The sequence below is a fragment of the Marmota monax genome, unplaced genomic scaffold (genome assembly GCF_021218885.2).
Source record: "Marmota monax isolate L192 unplaced genomic scaffold, Marmota_monax_Labrador192_F-V1.1 WCK01_AAM20220418_F8-fsc00338, whole genome shotgun sequence".
NCBI lineage: Eukaryota > Metazoa > Chordata > Mammalia > Rodentia > Sciuridae > Marmota > Marmota monax.
Window position 1 is genome coordinate 651,871 of NW_026693035.1, and position 21,168 is coordinate 673,038.

General features: G+C 43.9%; 2 protein-coding genes across 4 annotated transcripts in view; one reads left to right on the forward strand and one right to left on the reverse strand.

The window, feature by feature from the left end:
* The window catches only part of LOC124098827 (kinesin-like protein KIF19), a 74,889-nt gene that overhangs the window by 15,780 nt on the left and 37,941 nt on the right, over positions 1-21,168 (reverse strand). Inside the window, exon 9 of one of the 3 annotated variants that reach the window (XM_046453786.2) lies at positions 8,545-15,393. The exons of 1 other annotated variant lie outside the window; for it this stretch is intronic. The gene's annotated coding sequence lies outside the window, so the exon portion shown is untranslated. Of the gene's footprint in view, positions 1-8,544; positions 15,394-16,013; positions 19,435-21,168 lie in introns of those variants that run through there. One more of the 3 variants, XM_058582470.1, reaches the window with a different exon arrangement.
* LOC124098829 (speedy protein E4-like) lies at positions 11,111-16,060 on the forward strand (the record flags this gene model as incomplete). The annotated part of the gene is made up of 5 exons (XM_058582476.1): positions 11,111-11,453; positions 12,072-12,130; positions 12,710-12,795; positions 13,548-13,716; positions 15,073-16,060. Coding segments are annotated over 5 exons (717 nt in total), but the record flags the coding sequence as incomplete, so codon positions are not given.

Genomic DNA, 21,168 nt, shown 5'->3' on the forward strand with positions numbered 1-21,168 from the left:
CAGGGTGTCAAGAATAAAGGTTGAGATAAAATTGGGATTCTAAATTGGTCTAAGAACTTACTCACCTTCATGTCTGAGAATTGCATCCATGAAGTCAAACAACCTCTCCTCTTTCTTCCAGATCACTGGGTGAGGAATGTGGTGCATTTTCAGCAGGATATCTCAGGGGACACTGAGAGAGGCATGAGAAAAAGGGGCCTCTTGGACAGATAATCCAGGATCACCCAGAGCCACATAGTTACCGTGTCATACTCATGGGAGCTGGGAGTACACGAGTCCATGAAGGAATGATGAGAAACCAGGGTTCTTTCTCATTCCATTCATTCCTCAGACATCCCTAAATTTTAGTGTCCTGAATTCAGCTTTTCCCCTGTGGTATTGATATCAAGGTCCTTTTTTATATATATTTAGGTGCCACGGTATTGGACCATTTGAAGGTGTCATGTAGTGACTAAGAATGAAATGGAATTACTTTCAAAACATTTGAACCAGAGGACTAGCGTAGATAATTTTACTACATATCATGAATTTCATTGGTTTACTTTGAACAAGTTGGCCATAAAATTATTACTGTCTTTTAATAGTTTTGAGACAGTTGTTATTTTGAAAACATGCTGTTCCTAACAAATTTTCTAATGGGTGTTAAGAGTTTTTTTTTTATAGGTACATAGATATTTTCACTTTTAAGAGAGATTTTCATCTTTTCAGCTATCATAGTTATGTATCTACTATGTTTCCAGATCAGTGGTAATACCCCAAATTCTGAACAATATAAATATTAATGTTTAATCCTCATTACTGAGTTGTGAACATTGAGTTGCCATTCTTTAATGAGCCTTGACCCTTGACACATCTGTCATTTTAAGTTTTTTTTTTTAAAGGGAGAGAGAGAAAGAGAATTTTTTAATATTTATTTTTTTTTAAGTTCTCTGCGGACACAACATCTTTGTTTGTATGTGGTGCTGCGGATCGAACCTGGGCCACATGCATGCCAGGCGAGCGTGCTACCACTTGAGCCACATCCCCAGCCCATATATCTGTCATTTTAAAGAGAGTGTAGGGGCTGGGGCTGCACGTTCAGTGGTAGAGCACCTGCCTTGCATGTGTGAGGCCCTGGGTTTTGATCTTCAGCACCACATAAAAATGAATAAATAAAGATATTGTGTCCATCTACAACTAAATAAATATATTTTTGTAAAAAAAAAAGAGAGTGTGTATTTTAACGGTTCATGCACTGGGCTGGAGATATAGCTCAGTTGGTTAGAATGCTTGCCTTGCATGCACAAGGCCTTGGGTTCAATCCCCAGCACCACCCAAAAAAAAAAAAAAAGTTCATGTGGTATGTGCTTTGAAAGAACATAGCATATTTCTTGGGGAAAATTAATAAAGATGAATGTCTTTGCACTTTTATGATGTATGGGATCATGTCAGTCTAGACTGCTTCTTTGCTGTCAAATGACACTGTTATATCACAGGGTTCCAGGTAATTGACCAAATTTCTTTCTTGTGGAAAAAAAAAATCTTCAAGTGCTTTTCATGTTGGAAAACAACAGAGAAGGTGGCAGATCCTAAGCTGGAGATTAGAAGCAGGAAACATAGGACATTGAGGGAGGCAACTCTGGAGTAGTACAAAGAAGAAAGAAAACTCTTAAGGGAACTGTATAAAAATCCTAAATCTGAAATCAAGGAGAAGTGGTCTCACAGGAGGATGCCCTCCTGGTAATGGTCCAAGGAGGGAGATGCTCAGGGGAAGGTAGAGTTTGTTAGTTGAGTCATTATTAGAGTCTTTTCCACAACCTCTAATTCCAGTTTTACATAAACAGAAGGACAATCCATAAGGTTGTGAGGAAATAGAAACACATGAAGGGAAATGAAGGGAATGGAGCAGGTTCTAAGAAGAATGAGGTGAGAGGAAGAATTAACGCTCTAAACAAAGAGGCATGGAGAGGAAAGAGATACTAGTGCAGTCACAACAACTGTAGAAAGGCATCTTGGGAGATGGGAGCACCAGGGAATGTGGGAGCAGTTGGGGAAAGAAGCAGGTGAAGCAACATATCATCCAGAAGTAAAACAAAGCTAAAGAGAGGTGGCAACAGAGCCAGCGATGAGATGTGAATGGGTTAGAGAGAGAGAGAGAACAATGCTGCGGGGCTGGAAAGGATGACATTTGGAGCTTAAAACTAGATGGATACATTAAAGAGGGGGATGGTGGTTGAGGGAGTGGAGCAACTGAAGAGGGAAAAGTTGCATGAAGAGAGAAGCCACTGAAAACAGGCACTGTTATTGGGTGTGGTAACAGAAGCCTGTAATTACAGTGGTTTGGAAGTCTTAGTAGGATTGGAAGTTCAAGGACAGAGTTAGCAACTTAGTGAGTCCTTGTCTGAAAAAATAAAGAGGGCTACGGGTGTGGCTCAGTGGCAGAGCACCTCTGGGTTCATTCCCTAAAGAACAACCAGCAACAACAATAAACCAGATGGGCACTGTGCAAAGCAATTCTGATGCCGATAAACTGCACTGAGGTGAAGTGCTACAGATTGAGGCCACAGGCCTCACTCCACTGCCCACACTTCAGACACCAGCTGCAACCTCTGGGTTTCCAAGACCACTCATGCCATCCCAGAATGTCCTCAAGTCCAGGCTGACATGTCCCGGATCTCAAGTTCAACATGCCTGAAATCCAGTTGCTATTCCTGTCTAAGGCTGTTCCTCCTCTAGCCTAATGGAATCACTCTGCAGTATTGGCCACACTCACCAAAGCAATAAGCAAGCAGATGACACGTGTTCTACTTTTATATTTCATTTCAGGAAAGTCCACAGCCTGCTACAAGAGGTATCAGCAATAGCATGACTTGGTTGTTCCCAATTTCCAGCTGGCAACCCTGAATTTCCTTTCTCCACATTAACACATTCCAGGAAAGGAGAAACACTGTCCTGAGAAGGGACAGCTAGCTCACCTGGAAACTGATTTTTAATGTGCATCTTCTGAATTCACAAAAACTCCCACCAGCACTATAACTGCTTCCTTTTAGTATCATCACCTCTATAATAAGATGATGATGGTCCCAATCACATACTGTACCATCAGCAGGAAGCAGGGGCTCCGTGGAAAGCACTTAATGCAGCTTTGTGAATACCGCACTTATCAGTGTGTCTATTCCTGGCTTATCACTTTCCAAATTAGTACAGCAAATAAAGTAAGTCAGAGATTTTCCTTCTCCCTGGGCTCATCTCCAATCTTATTCCTCCCATCAAAACAACACAATCCTCTTTTGACCTCAACTCCCTCCACAGCTACTGACTAATTCCATTTTTCCTATTGGAGCAACATTTGTTTAAAAATTTATACACAGATGAAATCCAGTTCTTTCACTCTCTTTTAAACCCCTCCAGATCCACCTAAACAAATCCTCAAGGAGTCCCAGGACTGAATCCCATGGCCAGTTCTGTCCTTGGGCTTGACTGTGAACAGTGTTGATACAGTTCTTCCTCCAACCCCCAGATCTTTTAATTTCCTTAGCTCCTGAAACTTCATGCCTCTGGTCCTCATTCTGGCCTCACTACCAGCCCCACCCAGTCCCTCCTTCTGTAGCAGACTTTGCACATGGAAGAGTCCTGGGCTCACCCACTTACCCAACACAGCTTTCCATGCTGACTTCCAGCGCAGGCTGTCTACTGAAGTCCCAACACAAGCCCTGCCCTCTTGCTATCTCTGCTTTACCTCATGCTAACAGCGCCAATTCAAAATGGCTAAAACCCAATTCTGGCTTTTTCTTAAATTTGATTTTTCACCATCTTCCCACTCCCAGTTTAATGATAACCTACTTTTCTTGGTCACTCAGGGAGCCTCCGAAGAGCTTTCCACATAGGGGCAGCATGATCAAATTATGGTTTTAGGAGAAATACTCAAGGCAGAAAATGCACTTGAGCCAGTGAAGGAAAGTTGTAGTAGAGAATGGGAGTTTCTGCAGGAGTCCAAAGAAACAAAAACAACCCCCAAAACTGTAATAATGGTAACAAGGAGAGAGTAAGGGGAAAGGATAACTTTGAATATAACACCAGCAAACTTGAGCAACTGCCTGTGACAACAGCAAATGGAGGATCATAGAAGGATCCCACTTTTCTGGACAGGCTCATAGGCTGCATCAATGAACAAACAGGGGCAAGAGCAGAAGGCATAGACGGACCAACAAAAATGATTTGGGATCTATTGTATTTATAAGCTTGAGGTGTCCTCTGGACATACCCCAGGGAGAGGCTCAGTAGCTGGCTGGACAGAGGCATCTGATCCCCATGGGGGATTGACATAGACTTGGGGTTAAAAGCACAGGACGGTGAGATCAGACAGGAGTAAGGAGGGTCATGAGCTAACGGCAGAAGAACTCCTCAGATTCACAAAGAGGGCAACAAGACAAATGTGGGACAGAAAATTACAGGGGAGACTGCAGAGTGTCTAAGACAATGATGGGCAATTAGCCCTGGGTGTGCATGTTAGAAATACCCAGTGTACATTAGGTCGTGGGCAACCTTCACCAGAACAGGATGAGGGAAGTGTCAGGCACAGAATGGAGACCGTGGGAGGCAGGATAAAAAGGGAATGGGAAATGAGGACCCCTCTGCCAGGGATTTCTACTGCATTGTCTGCTGTGCAACCCAGACCAACCTGCAGAAAGAACTGCTTAGACTCACTTAAGGGAGAGGCCATTCCTCTAGCCGATCCAGGCCTTATCCTTGCACAGAGCAACAAAACCAATGTTTTAGTCACCACAAAGATCATGTGTGCTGAGTCCTTCCTGGGCATTATGCTGTCTAGCCAGAGGAGAGACAAGTAAGGTACCAGTGGCAGTGGCTTGCTGGTGGTTATTGATGTGATTAGGAAGGCTATTCCTAATCACATCAAAGAAATATTTAAAATCCAAAAGAAAGAAACCTTCCCACTTATGGTCAATGTAAGTCAATGAATGTATAATATTAATAATTACTTGCTATGAATGCCAAAAAATAGGAGACACACATGTACTCTGGTTTTAGGGATGCTTTAAGGATCATGCTGTTCTACACACATGAACAGGACAAAGTCATTGGTTGTTGATCACTACACTGTTTTGAACATATTTAGACTATTTATTTGCCTCCTAAGGAGTACTGTAAGCAAAAGTAGAGAATAAACACATGAATAGAAAAACTCACCAGGGATTTATTCATTTTCTGCTGCTCTTGGAAAACATGGAAGATGTGGAAGCAGGTGCAGACCTGGGGATTGAAAATGCAAGCAGTGTGGTTATGAGTCATCTGGCCTGCCGTGGCAGGGATCTCCTGCATAAAAACCTACCCAAAAACCTCCCAGGACATCTCCTGGGAGGCTGTCCCATTAGGCCTTCCCACCCACATGTTTGTATGGGTGAACAAGTGGGTGTGAGTCTCATGGTGAATGAACTTCCAATTCACATGAAAATATCTGCCATCATTTAAATGTCAGCTGAAAAAGGAATTCTGCTCTACAGCACTCATCTGTTTTCTAATTGTAGAAACTTTGGCTCTGGTGAAAGGGGTATTTTTAAAAATATTTCTTTTAGTTGTACATAGACAAAATGCCTTTATTTTGTTTATTTATTTTTATGTGGTGCTGAGGATCGAACCCAGTGCCTCATACTTCCGAGGCAAGCAGCTCTGCCACTGAGCCACAATCCCAGCCAGAAAGGGATATTTTATTAAGAAACTTACTGTGACTTAAATGAAATACAGGGGAAGGCATACTGGCCCGAAAGTGCCCACAAACTAACGGGAGACCTCGGTGAACTACTCCCATCTCAGACCCAACAGCTCCCTCCATCAAAGGAGGCAGAAAGAGACTTTTCCTTCACTAAGCTGCATGACTCTGCAAGGACAGGCCTCAGCGGGAGTCAGTCAAAGAACTGAGGTGCAGATGGAGGCTGTCACACACTGGGAGACACTCGAGCTCCCAAGGAAGAAGGGAGAAGGAGCAAGAACGGAGGAGAGAGGCAGAAGTCTCACAGAGGACAGGAGGACAGTGTCCCCTCTTCCCCAGCTCACGGTGGCCTTACAGATGTACCCACGGAGCACCTCGTCCTGCCAGCAACCCGACCATCCTGAAGCCAGTAAACCCTGTCCTGCTTCATGCCATAACGTCCCGCCACGCGGTTCCTGCACCCACTACCTGCCCCGCTGGGATTGCGCAGCTGTGGCCCTTCAGCTCCTGAGGGGTAGGGGATGACAGGGGCGAAGGTTCCCGCCGCTGCTCGGGACAGATCTGGGTGCAGATGATTCCGAGGGCCATTACGGGTCCAGAGAAGAACTAGCGGTTCCTGGGGCCGTTATTGCTCCCGAGGGGGCCGAGGCGTGGACGACTAACAGAGGCCCCTGCTGCTCCCAGGCCTCCAACCTGCCCTCGCCAAACAGGTGTGCTCCAAGGGCCCAGGCCGCGCCTCCCTACAGGTCCCAGATCCTCCTGCTCTGACTCAGCCTCCAGAGTCATGCCTGCTGTGGCGCTGCCGCCCTCGCCTAAGCTCCATTCCTTATATTGTGGTTTTTGTTTTTGTTTTTTTGTTTTTACTGAGCTCTTACATGACTTATCTGGTGTTACCATCCTAAATAAATATTTTATTAAATACAGAATGAATTGTTTGTCCTACAAATTAACCTTTTGAACATCCCATGTTGTGGTTTGTTTTTCATTGGGCAGCAAAAGCTCTATAGGGCTGCAAACATTTCACTCAACAATCTGTAAAACTTTATGTATTTTGTGGAAAAAATATAATTCTGGATTCCTGATTTTGCCATTGTATTGATTTGTAATATTGTTTTGATTTATGTAAAAGTACTCGACTTTGGGGCTGGGGCTGGGGCTTAGTGGTAGGATGAGTGCCTAGCATGTGTGGGGCACTGGGTTCAATCCTCAGCACCACATAGAAACAAATAAATAGGGGTATTGTGTCCATCTACAACTAAATAAAAAACAATTTAAATGTTTATGACTTAGTTTTTATGTGATGCACCATCAATATAAAAGTGTTGAACACTAACAGTGCTTACCACAAGGAGAATGTAGTATTTTTGCTTCCTGCATTAAAATGTTGGAGGAAGGGAGCCGGATGCGTTGTATGTGCATTTAGTGTGGGTCATAACATCTTTCTAAATTGACAGTATAATTACATAGTTTAACCTCATTTTATTTTCATCTCTTGCTTTGTGTTCTTGCTTTGTGTAGCAGTCTGTCTTCCCAGCATCCTAATCTTGGTTTAGTGGCTGTGGTCTGTCTCCTCTTCCTTCTGAGTGTGAAGGAAAGGTGGGAATCCAGCGGCAGTAGGTCCAGCAGACCCTTTGCTGCCCAGACTGGGGAGTGGGTGGGCTTAGTGGGGCTCACACCTGTCTTTGCACATGTAAATCAGACAAGCTGGGGTCACTTACCACAGAGCAACATGCACAGAACAAGAACTGGAACCTCAGAATGTCAAGCCACCTGTAGTCATTATTCCCACATAAAAATAAAATTGTCTAAGAAGTCAAAACCATTTCATGGTGAACCAGGATGACATCTAATTAAAGGAGGGTGCCTGAGCTGGAGTGCAGGACTAGCCAAGTCGTCCTGTGTTGGAAACAAAGGCCTTGCCTGTGGGACTCCCCTTATGAAGCCCTGTTTCAGTTACTTTCATTTCTTTCCTTTTTTTTTTTCCAGTAAACATTTCTTTAATCTTTAGATTTCTTTTTATAAGAACCCAGTTCAACACATCTGTAATTCAACAATATAAAGAGAACACAAATATCAAAAAACCTACCTTTCCTTCCTCTTAATATATCCCTTATTAGCTTGAGGTAGGACTTATTTCTCTGAAGATTCTGTTATTAAGTTGCTGTCAAAATGGAACTGAAGTCCTATGTGGAGCAGTGGCATACCTAAGTGAAACATTAGAAAATAAATAGCTAATTCAGACTTTAAAAAGTACATGATTGAATCATGTGATAGCAAAGTTATGGTCTTATCCAGAAAAGCTACTTGGAAAAGGTAATTTTTAAAGGGTAACATCCTATGAATTGTCACTTACAAATGGAATATAAGCAAAGGTACCAGTGAACAAGCAAAGTACAACTGCCTCAGTCCCATAAGTAGACTTGAGTGTGGTGAGGCATAAATAAAGTCTCCAATGAATAGTATCGTTTTTGCTGTGAGAAAGAAGGATGAAGGCTGGAGTTATAGCTCAGTGTGAGAGCACTTGCTTCACAAGTGTGAGGCACTGGGTGTGATCCTAGCACCACATAAAAATACATAAAGGCATTGAGTCCATATACTACTAAAAATTTTTTTAAAAAGAAAGAAGGATGAGTATACTGTGTAATTTGTCTAGCACCTATGGAGGATGTGACATCTACATAAGTAAATTTTCCACATAAAATTGAAGTAGCCTTGTGCAAGGCCCTGGATTTGATCCCCAACACTAACAAAAACAAAAAACTTTGAAGTTGGTGTTGAGATGGGCAAAAGGTGTGACTTATGCAGTTGAGGGGGAGAAATAAAGAATGTCCACTTGCTTCTGCCCTTTTCAATGCTTTATTCACTCAAATCACTCAATACAATTTCACTCTATAGGTTCTTAATCAAGAAAATGATAATCCTTAATTCTCGGCACTGCAATAGACATAACCAATTCACAGCAAACAATTCTGTGGATTAATTAATTCTAAGCACTGTAACACACTTAATCATGACAGGCTAATGACAGGCATTTCCTCTGCATGCTAAGTTCAAGTGTCAGATCAAAAGTCTCAAGCCTTAGGCTTTAAGTCCAGCAGATGCACACACACTTAGACCTTGGTGATCAGGTCAGGAACCAAGGCAGGCTTTTCCTGGGGGAAGCTGACAGCCGGCTGAGGAGGCGGTCCTAGGGAGAAGTTGTGGCTCTTACCAGGGTCAAGATGTGGCTGTAGAGTTTGAGAGCGGTGAGGAAGATACAGAGGATCAGCAACCGATGACAAGTGATGGGATGTCAGTCCAGGTCATCATCAGGCTCTCCATCTTGTGTGCATCAGTATCGGCTGGCTGAATGTTCCTTTGCTCTATTATTTATACTAAATTTTGGGGCTTTTGATCCCCCTTTCGATCCTTATCAGCTATCACTGGATTTCTCAGTAACATCATTTTACTCTGGGGTTAAAACATCTCACCTGGTGGTCCCCACCCTGATCTTTTCACCTTTCCCTATTATCGGGCAAGGATAGCCTGCCAGGGTTCACTCTTGAGTTTATCAGGGTGAGGGGAAGTGACTTGTTTGTGTCTGAGGGCCACACTGAAGGGCTCCATTAGGCGTGCATGGTGAGACTGCAGGTTTCAAACTCGAGTTTTTAAAATGGAGGTGCTTAAGCTCAGGCCTAAGGCCATCCTCACAGTTGGCTACTTTAATTTTAATTAAAATAGCCACAGACTGTATATTTCTACCAGCCTCTGTAACTGTTTTGCCTTTTCTCCATTTGAGTGATAAAAAAAAAGAAAAGAAAAAAGAATGAAGGTTCTGTGCTTTAGGAAATGCACCAGTATCGAAGGCCAATGGAGGAATATAGGCTTAGGAGCCCTTCTGAAGCTCTGGGCAGGGCGTGGGCTGGGCTTGTAAGTATGTGGCGCCACTGCAGCTTGCCCTGGCAGGAGGATTGTGGCCCCTTAGCAAAGCCCGGAAAGCTCCTGTCCCTTACCCTGCCCCTACTTTCGCTTCTTGAAGAAAGATTATCAGGTAATTAATGGTTTTCATTGAGATGTTCGTATGTGTGTGTGTGTGTGTGTGTGTGTGTGTTTCTTTCTTTTTTTTTTGTAGTGCTGGGGATGGAACCCAGGGCCTTGTCCCACGCTAAGCAAGTGCTCTACCACTGATCTACACTCCCAGTCCATGTGTGTGTGAGTCAAGCATACCTAAATGCAGAGTGTGTATTCCCAGGGAAGCTTTCAGAAAACGGTGGCCAGTGGCATGTAACCAATCAGATTTGCTAAACTGAGTGTTTCCATTTAACTTTTTCAAGTGATAATTCAGTGTACGTGGGTTCTTTGTATATACTGAGCTCCTTCTTGGGAGGTCATGTCATTTCTGCCCTCCCCCTTCTTGCTTGCCAAACTCCTTAATCTCCCACTGCACTGAGCTCTGAAATGGAAATGCCCAGAGGTTGGATGTCTAACAGAGAGAAGTGAAAAAGGGGTCAGAGACCCATAGGGTAGTTTGGCAAGGTGGACAGAGTTTGGATCAGTAGCAGCAGAGACCATCTCCTCTAGAACTCTAGGACAAGTGCACACACCAGTCTGACAGTTACAGGTGTTTTCCTTCAAAGTAGTTGCCAGGTTGGAATGAGTGATGACATCAGAGGATTCCAACCTTCCTGATTGGAAGGGACAGACTGTGTGGACCACTGGCAGTGCAGTGGGCAACAGTTTATCCTCAGCACTGTTCTTCACCTGGTTTCTCCCGTTTGGAGAAGAGCAGACAGACTCCTATTCAACCAAATTCTGGAAGAAGGTTTTGCCTTAGTAAGAATCTAGGTTTTGTAGAAGGAAGACAGAGTATTGGAGAACTTATGGAGGATCAACAAATCTCCCAGTCTGGGCAATCGCCTTCCCAGCCAAGCACCTCAGAAACCCACCTGGAAGTGGTGGTAGATGATGAGGTGGCAGGTCCATCAGGTGAGGGAGCTAGAGTGAGAACTGATTTGACATGATGACTGGTAAGGAGGAAGGAAGGGGTAGAGAAGCCAGGAAATGTAGACTAGGGAGCTCACTTTTGAAGTTTGAAGTTCCTTGCCATGGGACAAGGAAGTCCACATGGATGGAAAATCTGTAGAGAAAGGAGTTGGGTTAGAAGATGAAATCTAAGCATAGGAAGTAGGTAGAGCAGATGTAAAAAGGGTCACTTCCCCCAAAGAAGAAAGTGTCCATAATGAGGAAGAGTTTTGAGGAACAGGGAGATGGGACACTGGTAAGGAGAATCAGGGGCACATGTTTATCAGCAAAGGGGAGAGATTGAACAATAGCTCAGAAGAAGGTAACAGTTGAAGGTCTTGGGTGTGGGAGGTGAACTGGGATCAGATGATGAAAGGCTGAATTCCAAATTCAGGAGCTTGACTCTGCTTCCTTTACTCAGCTCTGTGGGTAAAACCCTGCCTCCCATGTCGGTCCTCAAGGAAGAGAGAGTGGACCTCAGAATCTGAGGAAGACTCGGAGGATGATTCCCCAGGGATTTTTGATTCTGCACCCTGGGTAGAATCTGGCCTCCTGCCTGAGACCACTGGTCTAAAGAGAAAGAGGGAGTCCTCCACTGAATCTGAGGATGAGCTGGAAGATCTGGAAAGTGAGCTAAATCACCCCTGGGATGTGGAGTCACTGTGTGGCCTCAAAATGAAACTCAAAAAACGTCGCATGGACTCGGTGCAACCAGAACACCATGAGGTTTTCAAGAGGCTTCTAGGTAGGGAGACACCCGGGTAGCGCCCTCCAATCCTTTCTTGACACAAACAAGGAACTTCCAGCCACTGCACTTTTCCAAAGAGCCCTGCTATCCCTGAGATCCCCATTCTTGGAGGACTCAGGACCCATGTACCCTGTGAAACTCTTAGATGATGGATGATGACGTTACTCCTGAAAAATGTCCCTGCTCGGGATCACAGAGCTTGGTTCCAATTGTCCTCACTGATTGCAGACATTGTGGCTGTAATACATTTCATCCTCCCTGAGAGGTGGTTAACGAGACCATGTTCACGCTGTTGTAACTATCAAATGAGAAATAACCTAATAACTCTGGTTCTAAGGTGGTGCATTTTGGGGGGATGATGGGCCCCCACAGTTTACTAGAAGCTCTTACTCATACAGATACCTTTCTGTTACACAAACCCTCACTCAGTTGTTTCCCTGGGGGACTCTCAGGTCCAAGCAATTTTCCCAGGAATGTTCCCGTTCTCTTCCTATCCACCTCTAGTGGGCAACAATCCCACACCTTCTCAAATGGAGGTCCTGTTCTCCTCTATGCTCTCTATCTCCCATTGAAGCCCCTTCTGGTTCCTAACTAACACCAGTGTTCTGTTCACAGAGGATCCTGTTGTCAAAAGATTCCTGGCCTGGGACAAGAACCTGAGGGTGTCTGACAAGGTGAGGTTGTTTTCCACTGGGCAGTGATCCTGCTCTAGCACAGCCTGGATGAGGAGGGATTTCTAGCCCCATGGTCCTTCCCTCTGGCTCCACGTAGAGCCAACAAAATGTGCCAAGTCCTGGCTCCTTTGTGGCTTGTCACATCTCCCTTCAGGACCTAGCAGTTTCTTGCAGAGAGGACAGGTGGACCTTGCTTCTTCTTGGGGTGCTTTGGGCTTCAAGCCCAAGTCCACAGTCTTTATGGCTACCCCCTTTTGCTTGTTGCCACCTGAGGTTCTGGGCTCCTCTTCTGTTTGAGCTCCCTGAGACCCCTGTTCTCCAGCTTACCCAAGACCCTCCTCACCCAGCTGACCTACATGCCTTCCCTCAAAAGGTCCCCTCAGAGCTGATCCTACAGTACACACTAAGCCTCCTCTTCCCCCAACTGCTCCGACTGTCACAGGTCCTTCCCCAAACCAGCAGGTCTCCTTACTTGGCGAACTTCTCTCAGGGGCACTCTTCACCCCAGACTCCCATTCCCCCCTTTCCTCCTCTTCCAGGATGTGACCTCTCTCTGTGTTTTTCTTCTCTCTCCATCAGTACCTCCTGTCTATGGTCATAGCTTATTTTAGCCGGGCTGGCCTCTTCTCCTGGCAGTACCAACGAATCCACTTCTTTCTGGCCCTGTGAGTATTGGGTCTCCTTCATCAATCAGGACTCACTACCTGGGAGGGTAGGAGGGGAGCAGAGGGGCACTAACCTTTCTTTTACTTTTAGCCTCTTTGTCCTGTTTGCTCCGTGTACACGAGATCACAGCACTGTAGTATAGTTTGTTTTTCTTTTCCACACTTCCCTAGTCAAAGCAACACACAAGCTCCCTAAAGGCCAGTTGTTAAAGAGTCAAGAAAACCAAAGAAACCTAAAGCCCACCTGAGAGGAGTGGAGAAAAGCATGGGCACCTCCTGTCCCTGGTAGAGAGACTGGAGGTGCAGCCACATCTGACTAGTCTTCCTTCCTGTATCTATACCAACATTGCTCTGTTTTCTGCCTCTGGATTTCCAAGACAGATGCCCAATTCCCAGCCTGGCACAGATCCAGTGTAGGGTGGTCCCCTCTGGTTCTTCATACAGGAGTCTTCTCACATTTGTGGCTCTTTCTACACACCCCCTAAAAATTCTTCCAAGATTGGTCCAACCATCCCTTAGGACTCCCCCACAACTGTGTTGCTCAATGCTTTCTAGAAAAAGGCTGGAATCCTTCAGAAGATGTGTGTCTGGCAGAGTCCTCTGGACCAAGGCATGGTCCTCTGTAACACTTAATAGGGCTGGTGCAGTCCTGTCTGAAGATGGTCCTCTGGGAGTCCGTTTTGGGAAGCTGACTCCAAGGGGAGGTCCTTCTTGGTTGTGCCTCTAAAGAGCAACCTGGTTTCTTTCCCCAGCTACCTGGCCAATGACATGGAGGAGGACAACCAGGCTCCTAAACAAGACATCTTTCATTTCCTCTATGGGAAGAGCTACGCCCAGCGTCCCCTGTTCCACAAACTGCGCTTTCAGTTCATCTGCTCCATGGGCTGGAACACTCGGGTTTCCAAGGAGGAGTGTGAGGAGGTGGGTGGTGCTGTGTGTGCTTGTGGGGGGAGAGGGATGGGTGGTTGCAGGTGGGATCTGGGGAGGAGAAAGCTGTGGAGGTTGTGCACGGAGGGAAGGACTTCCCAGCCAGTCTTCAGGTTTGTTTTTTTGGTTAGTGAGCCAAACGTGTATCTCAATTTACTGTATAACATCTAACAAAAACTTGGTGAAAATTTACCAGATATACATAAGTGATTCAATAAAAGAAAGTCCCAATTCAAGAAAATGAATTTCATATCTGAAGAAAAAGTAAAGTACATTAAAAATGTAAAGCCAAGTCCAATTTCTATGCAATAAGGGAAGTATAGTTATAAGCAGATTTAAGTGATTTTTTTAGTATAATTTTCAGCAGATTTAAGAGATTTTTAGACATATATCTTTGGTCTTTAATATATATTTATGTATAGATACATCTAACAATTGTAAACTATGATTTATTTTAAAGGAAGTGAATAAATGAGATGAAACGAATCTTTATACTATAGACTAAAATTATTCACAAAGTGTAATATTTTATGGTGAAATATTTTTTCATTTGTCGAATCTTTGGACAATTAATTAATACTTTGGAGCTAACTAGAATTAGTTTAATTATTTGTCTCAAACTCTGGGATGTACTCTTTTGTTTTAAACAAAAATCATCCAAAACTATGTATATGCCAGGCTTATAATTATGCAGAAACTTTAATAGGGTTTCAATGATTAAAGATGCATCTACACATGTAACTAAGTTGTTTTGATGGACCCAAGCAGAAACATCACTAACATTAAACCATTATACTACTCAAATCAGAGACAATGATAAAGCTTGTCTCTTAATAAATACAACTTTAAAATTTTTATTAGATGGGACACCCAAAGGATTGTATCTGCCAAAGCATTTACAAAATTTTCTACACAGCTACCATAATTTACTTATCTAGTATAAAATAGGAAAATTTATTCAATTTTTATTTGAAACAAAGCTGAAAATATGATGTTCCATGCCTTATATTATATATAATATGCTCCTGATAAGTGTCGTCCATGTGAGTAATAGCTGAAATAACGTTGTGATATCCATACATAGCTACTTCATTTGTCACCAGGCTAAATAAATCTAATAATTACACCTTGCTATGTCACCTCCTTTGTAGCTGACAGAACTTAGTTAATAGAATCAAGCCTCTCAACATTGTAGTTTTAGATATTTGTACACTGTTGAATCACGGTGACTAGAAAGTCCAAATCAAGGTGAAGTAATTTTAAGGAATGGGAAAACAAATTAACCATAACTTCAAACCCTCAATATCCTGTAAAGTCATCAGCTTTGGTGGGGGCTCTTTTCCTTTCCAGATTCAAGCTTATGATCCGGAGCTCTGGGTGTGGGGCCGAGATCGCACCCTCATTGCCTAGAAGTCCTGGTACTATGGAGACCTGAGGGGAGGGACAAAACTCTGTATCCCTGGCTTGATGACAGACAGAGTCAGTGATTTTCTATTCAGGATGCTCGAGGACCTACCTTCTTGATCCAGTCCTGTCCACCTCCACCCACAGCCACCCTCTGCAGATGGTGAAACAGCCTGAATCTCCAAGTCAGCTTCATGGTCTCAAACTCCAACCACACAGATGACCCCCTAGAGGTGTGCTGGGGGCTCTGAGGTTGCTCAGCTAGACCTGAGAGAGAACAGTTTATCACTCAGGATGTGCTAGAAATCCTTAACCCACAGCAATTGGGCCCACATGTCAGCTTTGATGAATGGTTGATCTTGGTCTAAAGTGAATATCCTTTAGCCATGAATATCTCTCTCCCCCTGTAAATTCTCTTTTTACCTCTCCTTTTAATTCATCTTGGGTCACATATCCCTTAAGGATACCAAGCATGGAGATGATTTATTTATATGATTGTCACAGTTTTAGTAAATATAATAGATGTTATTTATTTTGAACTATGTTTATTTTCAAGAGTCTTAAGATAGATATTGTTTGGAAAATTGTTTTTCCTTATTAGTTTTATGATGAGTGTTATAATAGGTTTATGTACATAACCATTTCTTTGGAATTTTTAATCTTTTACTATTTTATCTACTAATTTTATATCTCAGTGGTTATTTCTCCATAGTCTTATAAATATAAAGTTTTTATTTGATGTTCCATCCTCAGTATTGTGAATATTGAGCTGCTGTTATTTAACTTGCCTTGACATGTTTTTCTGTCATTTTAAAGTATGTATTGTAAAGACCACATGTGCTATGTGCTTTTGTTTTGTACTATGTGCTTTGGAAGAGCATAGCACAGTGCATTGTGTGGAAACTGAATAAAGTTGAAAATCTTCTTACATTAATGATGCATATGATCATGTCATTCTGCATTGTTTGGTTTTTGTCAAATGATACTGTGGTTAACAGGGTTGTTGTTAATTGACCAAATTTCTTACCTGTGGAGGAAAACACCTCAATTATTTTTCATCTTGGTAAACAAGAGAGAAGGTTGCAGAACTTTCTAACTAGAGACTGGAAGCAGGAAACACAGGAAGGACATTGAGAGAGACAACACAGAAGAGTGAAAGAAAATTCTGGGAGAGCTGTATAACAATCTTAAATGCAAAATCAAAGAGAGGCATCTCAACAGGAGATGCCTTCATGGTAATGGTCCAAGGAGGGGGACACACAGGGAATGGTAGACTTTGCTAATGGAGTCACAGTTTGAGTCTTTTCCAGAACCTGTTTCTAGTTTTACATAACAGAAGGAAACCCAAAGGATCTTGTTGAAATAGAAACTGGTGAAGGGAAATGAAGGTACTAGGGCAAGTTGTGAGAAGAATGAGATGATAGGAAGAGCTGGAGCTGGTAAATAGATAGGCACAGAGAAGAAAGGGCTAACAGTGTGGGCACCGAATGACTGCAGACAAGCATCTTGGGAGATGAGAGCTTGAGAGAATACAGGAGCAGCTTTAGAAAGAAGCAGGTGAAGCAAAGTATCAGCAAGAAGAAAAACAAAGCTAAAGACAGGTTGCAACAGGGCTGGGGATACAGCTCAGTTGGTAGAGCGCTTGCCTTGCATACACAAGGGCCCTGGGTTCAATCCCCAGCACCATTAAAAAAAAGAGAGGGGGTGGGTGGCAACAGAGCAGAGATGAGATGTGATGTGGGGTTAGAGAGGCAAGTGGAGATGATGTGAAGAGGCTGGGAAGTACCTACATGGAATGAGCTTAAGGTTGGTTGAATGTGTTAAAAGAGGGATGGTGATTGGATGAGTGGAGCAACTGAAGAGGTAAAATTCCATGAAGGAAGAAGTCATTAAAGACAGAGGCTGTGCAATGCAATTTTGATGCTTATCAATTGCATGGAGCTCACTGACACAGGTTGAGGCCCCCTCTATGCTGCCCTGTCTTCAGAAACCAGCTGTAAGCTCTGGGATTCCCAGGCCACTCGAACTTCTAATCAATGGCGCATAATTGGGGATTCCCATGATCCTATTTTGTATAACTCTCTATAACATCTCACTGAGGTTAGGAGAGCATAAATCCTACATTTACTGTTTTATCTTGTCAAAAAGGACACAAATTGGCACCAGCTAAAAGAGGCACATGGCTGGAGATGAGCTTCCCAGCTTGGTCGTATACATCCAATGTCCTACTGTATAATTCTCTGTAGTATCTCACTGAGGTTAGAAGAGCACAATCCTATAATTACTGATTTGTCATGTAAAAAAGGACACAAATTGGGACCAGCTAACATAAGAGGCACATGGCTGGAGGTCTAGGAGGGTCTGAATGAAAGTTATCGTGTCCTCAGGATGCAGCATCTTCAGAGGACATGGATGTATATGATCAACCTCGGAAGCTCACCTTGGTTTCAGTGTCCTGAGTTCTTACAGAAATTTCACTAAGCATTTGGTAGGAGTGGGATGAGCAGAGCAATAAATCAGACTCAGGTCCTGCCCTGTGGGTACTTACTATAGAGTGGGGCTGAGTGTCCAGGAAAGAAGACAAGGAAAGGGGTGTGGATAGAGACCGGGGAAATCATGACATGAACTACACAGTGTGAGGGTGGCACCAGGCAGCGTCAGGGTCTCCAGACTGGTTTGGTGTTCCTGATCACTGTGTGAGAGGTGCCCTTCAGAAGCCACTGCCAGGAAACTCTCTTGATGAAAGGCCTGTCTTGGGTAATGCTGGGCAGGCAGGCACCGGACTCCAACTTTTGGGCCCACCAAAAGGCTGTCTTTCTGGGCCCACCTAAGTCAGCCTTCCTATTCTCACTCTAAGACCAATTTCCTGGCCACACCAGAAGTCAGCATGAAGAGCTCACCGGAAATCCATGTTCCAGGGCTCACGGCAGGTACCAAGGCAAGTACTAGGACTCTATTTCCCAATTGATAAAGACCTACAGACTCATTGAATGGATGAAATTTCCTAATGTAAATACTATCCTATAGTCTTATCATGTGTTCATATTGGGGGATATTGCATGAATGGTACATTGTGTGTACCATTCTCACAAGTTTCCTTAAACCTGCAAGTATTTTAAAGTAAAAAAGCAAAATATTCCAACCAAGCATTTATCTTGACTGAAATTCCAAAGCCTGGAGAGCATTGTTTAATTCCCATTTTATGCATCTTTGGGAAAGACTGCTCTTATCTATGGCAGATCGGTGGATTCCTAGCGGTAGGGGCTGGGTTGCTCCTTTTGGAAAAAGTCATAGGAATATCTCTATCATTATTTTGGCAATAATTAAATGGTCAATTAAATTTCCCCCCAATTATCAAAACATTCACATAAATGAATGCTTTGGTTGTAAATATTAACGATAACAAGTTGATTTTCAAAACAAAATGAAAATTATATTTCCTGATTTGGGAACATTAAGATAGAGCTTGGCAGGTAGCAGTGACAGGTAAGCTGTCTTTTATTCATTCCCCCTTCTCCCTTTTAGTACTACCACCCTGATTTTATTTTTCCTTCTTTTCAGTTGGTGTGGCGTATGATTAGTTTAGGCAAAAAGATACAGGAGAACAGAGAATCTGAACAATCATAGGAGAGAACCTGAGTGTATGGGATTAGCTGAAGTGACAGTGTCCTTGGGTGGCCTGCTGGACTCTTCTGTCATTCCTGTTGCATCTTTCTGATCTCTAAACATTTTGTCTTCATAAAGCTGCTGCCACTGGTTTTCTTCCTTCCTCTTAAGCTATCTCAGACCTCCTCCCTCAGTAAAGCCCACCTCCATAACTGTCTGGGATCCTAAGTATCTTCTGATGTCCTGTGGCATCATTTTCTCCTCATAGAAAATTGTGGTTTCCTGATTCTTTGCTCTTTCAATTTTCTCATCTGATCCACTTTGTATAAGTTTTTATAACCTCAAACCCTTGATTCCTTTGCCCTCCTACTTTTCTGTTTTAATCATTCTTAACACGGTTTTGAATTCTCCCCACACTTCTCTTTCTCTAAGAAAGCCAGCTGTTCCTGTGACCCGCAACGACAGCTGTCCTCTCCCCAGCTCTGCTCAGCCTCCACATGCAGCTCTGTATGTTCTTCAGTTCCAGAAGCCTGGGCGCTCCGAGTCTGCCATATTCTTGTCTCAATTGCTCCCAATCATCCATCTCTGAGTCACATTCCTCCTGTCATCACAATGCGTTTCCAAAGCAACTCCCTTGATGCCGGGTTTCTGTTCTCACGAATAAAACTCAGGGGTCACTCCAGTTAAACTGGGCTGACTGGGCTGCACAAAATAACCACACAAGAGACACAAATATCTTTTTGTTTGGGGTCGCTGTGAAGGCTCCTCTGACCTTAAGGGTCCGCAGGAAGAGAGAGAACAAGAGCACGTGCTGACCCCCTTTTATTGAGGAGAAGCTATTCAAATGGGGCAAGGGGTCAGGTTTCAGGGGGCTGAGTCTATCTTCATGATGTCCACTGTCAGCAGGTTGACTGACACCTGGGTAGGCCACACCCAAGGGCACAGTAAGAGAAGGGGACACACACAAGGCACTTCCATGGAAGATTCTATCCTAAACCGGGCAAGGGGTTATATTATAAAGGAACAGGTGAGTGTAGCTTCACCCATGGGGCTGTAGCAAGACACACCCATGCACGAGACGCCGACCCTCGCACCCAAGAAGGGTGGGGAAAGCTCTGCCACATTTCTGTGACTGAGTGCCTCAGCACCCAGCCGGGGAGTGTGACTCAGTCACATGTAAGGTTGGTCTCCCACACCTTGATTTATTTTCCTTCTCAGCTTTCCATGGCCTCCAGCCCTCTCACTTTCTCAGCTGGTCCGTATCTTCATCCTGGGAGTGGTTTGAGCTTTCCCCCTTCCCAGTGACCTCCCCTCTCTTCAGCTGGACTCACTGCAGGCTTCTCTCTGCCCCTTGGTTTATACCACAGCCTTCTTTCCAAATGCTCCCACCCTGACCTCTGTAGCCTGGCCGTCTGCTTTCTTGCCTGATCTGGACTGGTAAATACATCCACCACATGCATCATCAGTTTCTTGGGTTACCCGTTTTCATTCAGTTCTTCTTCAAGGTGCTCATATGTCCTCTTCTACCCACGTCTGCCATCCTGAGTGGACCTAGAGCTACTTCACTACCTGTGGTTCCTATGTGTCTCATAAACAGGATCTGTTTCCAAGCTGCCCTCACCAGACCATTTCTCCTCTTCATTTTCTAGCTATGTCAGTGTCTGCAGAGCCTACACTCCATGCTGCTCAACTATCACCTTCATCCTGCTTCTGATTGCTGCCCATCTCCTGGAGCTGTGTCTTAGTACATTATTGTTGCAATAAAGAAATGTATGAGGCTTGATATTTTCTTTAGAATAGGCATTTATTTGCTTACTTTTGAACTGCCAGGGATTGAATCCAGGGCTACATGCATGCTAGCAAGTCTTGTACTACTGAGCTATACCCCCAGCCCCCATAAAATTTATTGAATTGATAGATCTGGGAGTCCAGGAGCATGTGCTGGATTACTGGAAGCCTCCTGCTTCATGGTGACATCAGAGTGTGGTGCAGAAGTAAAAAGGGAGCAGGCCAAGTGCAAAAGGGGCCAAATACAGATGGTAGTCTCCCTACACCCTCCAAAATAACAACCTGTTCTCATAACTCAGTGTGTGAGACCAGCATTAATGCCTTCTGAGGTAAGGGTCCCCATGATCTAATTACTTTCCATTTGGTGCCACATATAAAAGGTTCCACCACCTCAACACTGCCACATTGGGGAACAAGTTTTAGGCACTTGAACCACTGGGAGGCACATATCTAGTTTCAGTAAGCTGTCTTCCTCTGACTGTTCCACTTCCTGTGACTCCTTGGCTTGGATGGATTTGCTATCTGCATTACCCAGTATTTGAAGTTTTATGGGTAACAGGGAGAGACTATAATTTATAGTGGGCCCCTGGGACCAACACTGAATTTATGATAACAAGCCAGTTCCAATTGGGGAGAGCCAGCCACACT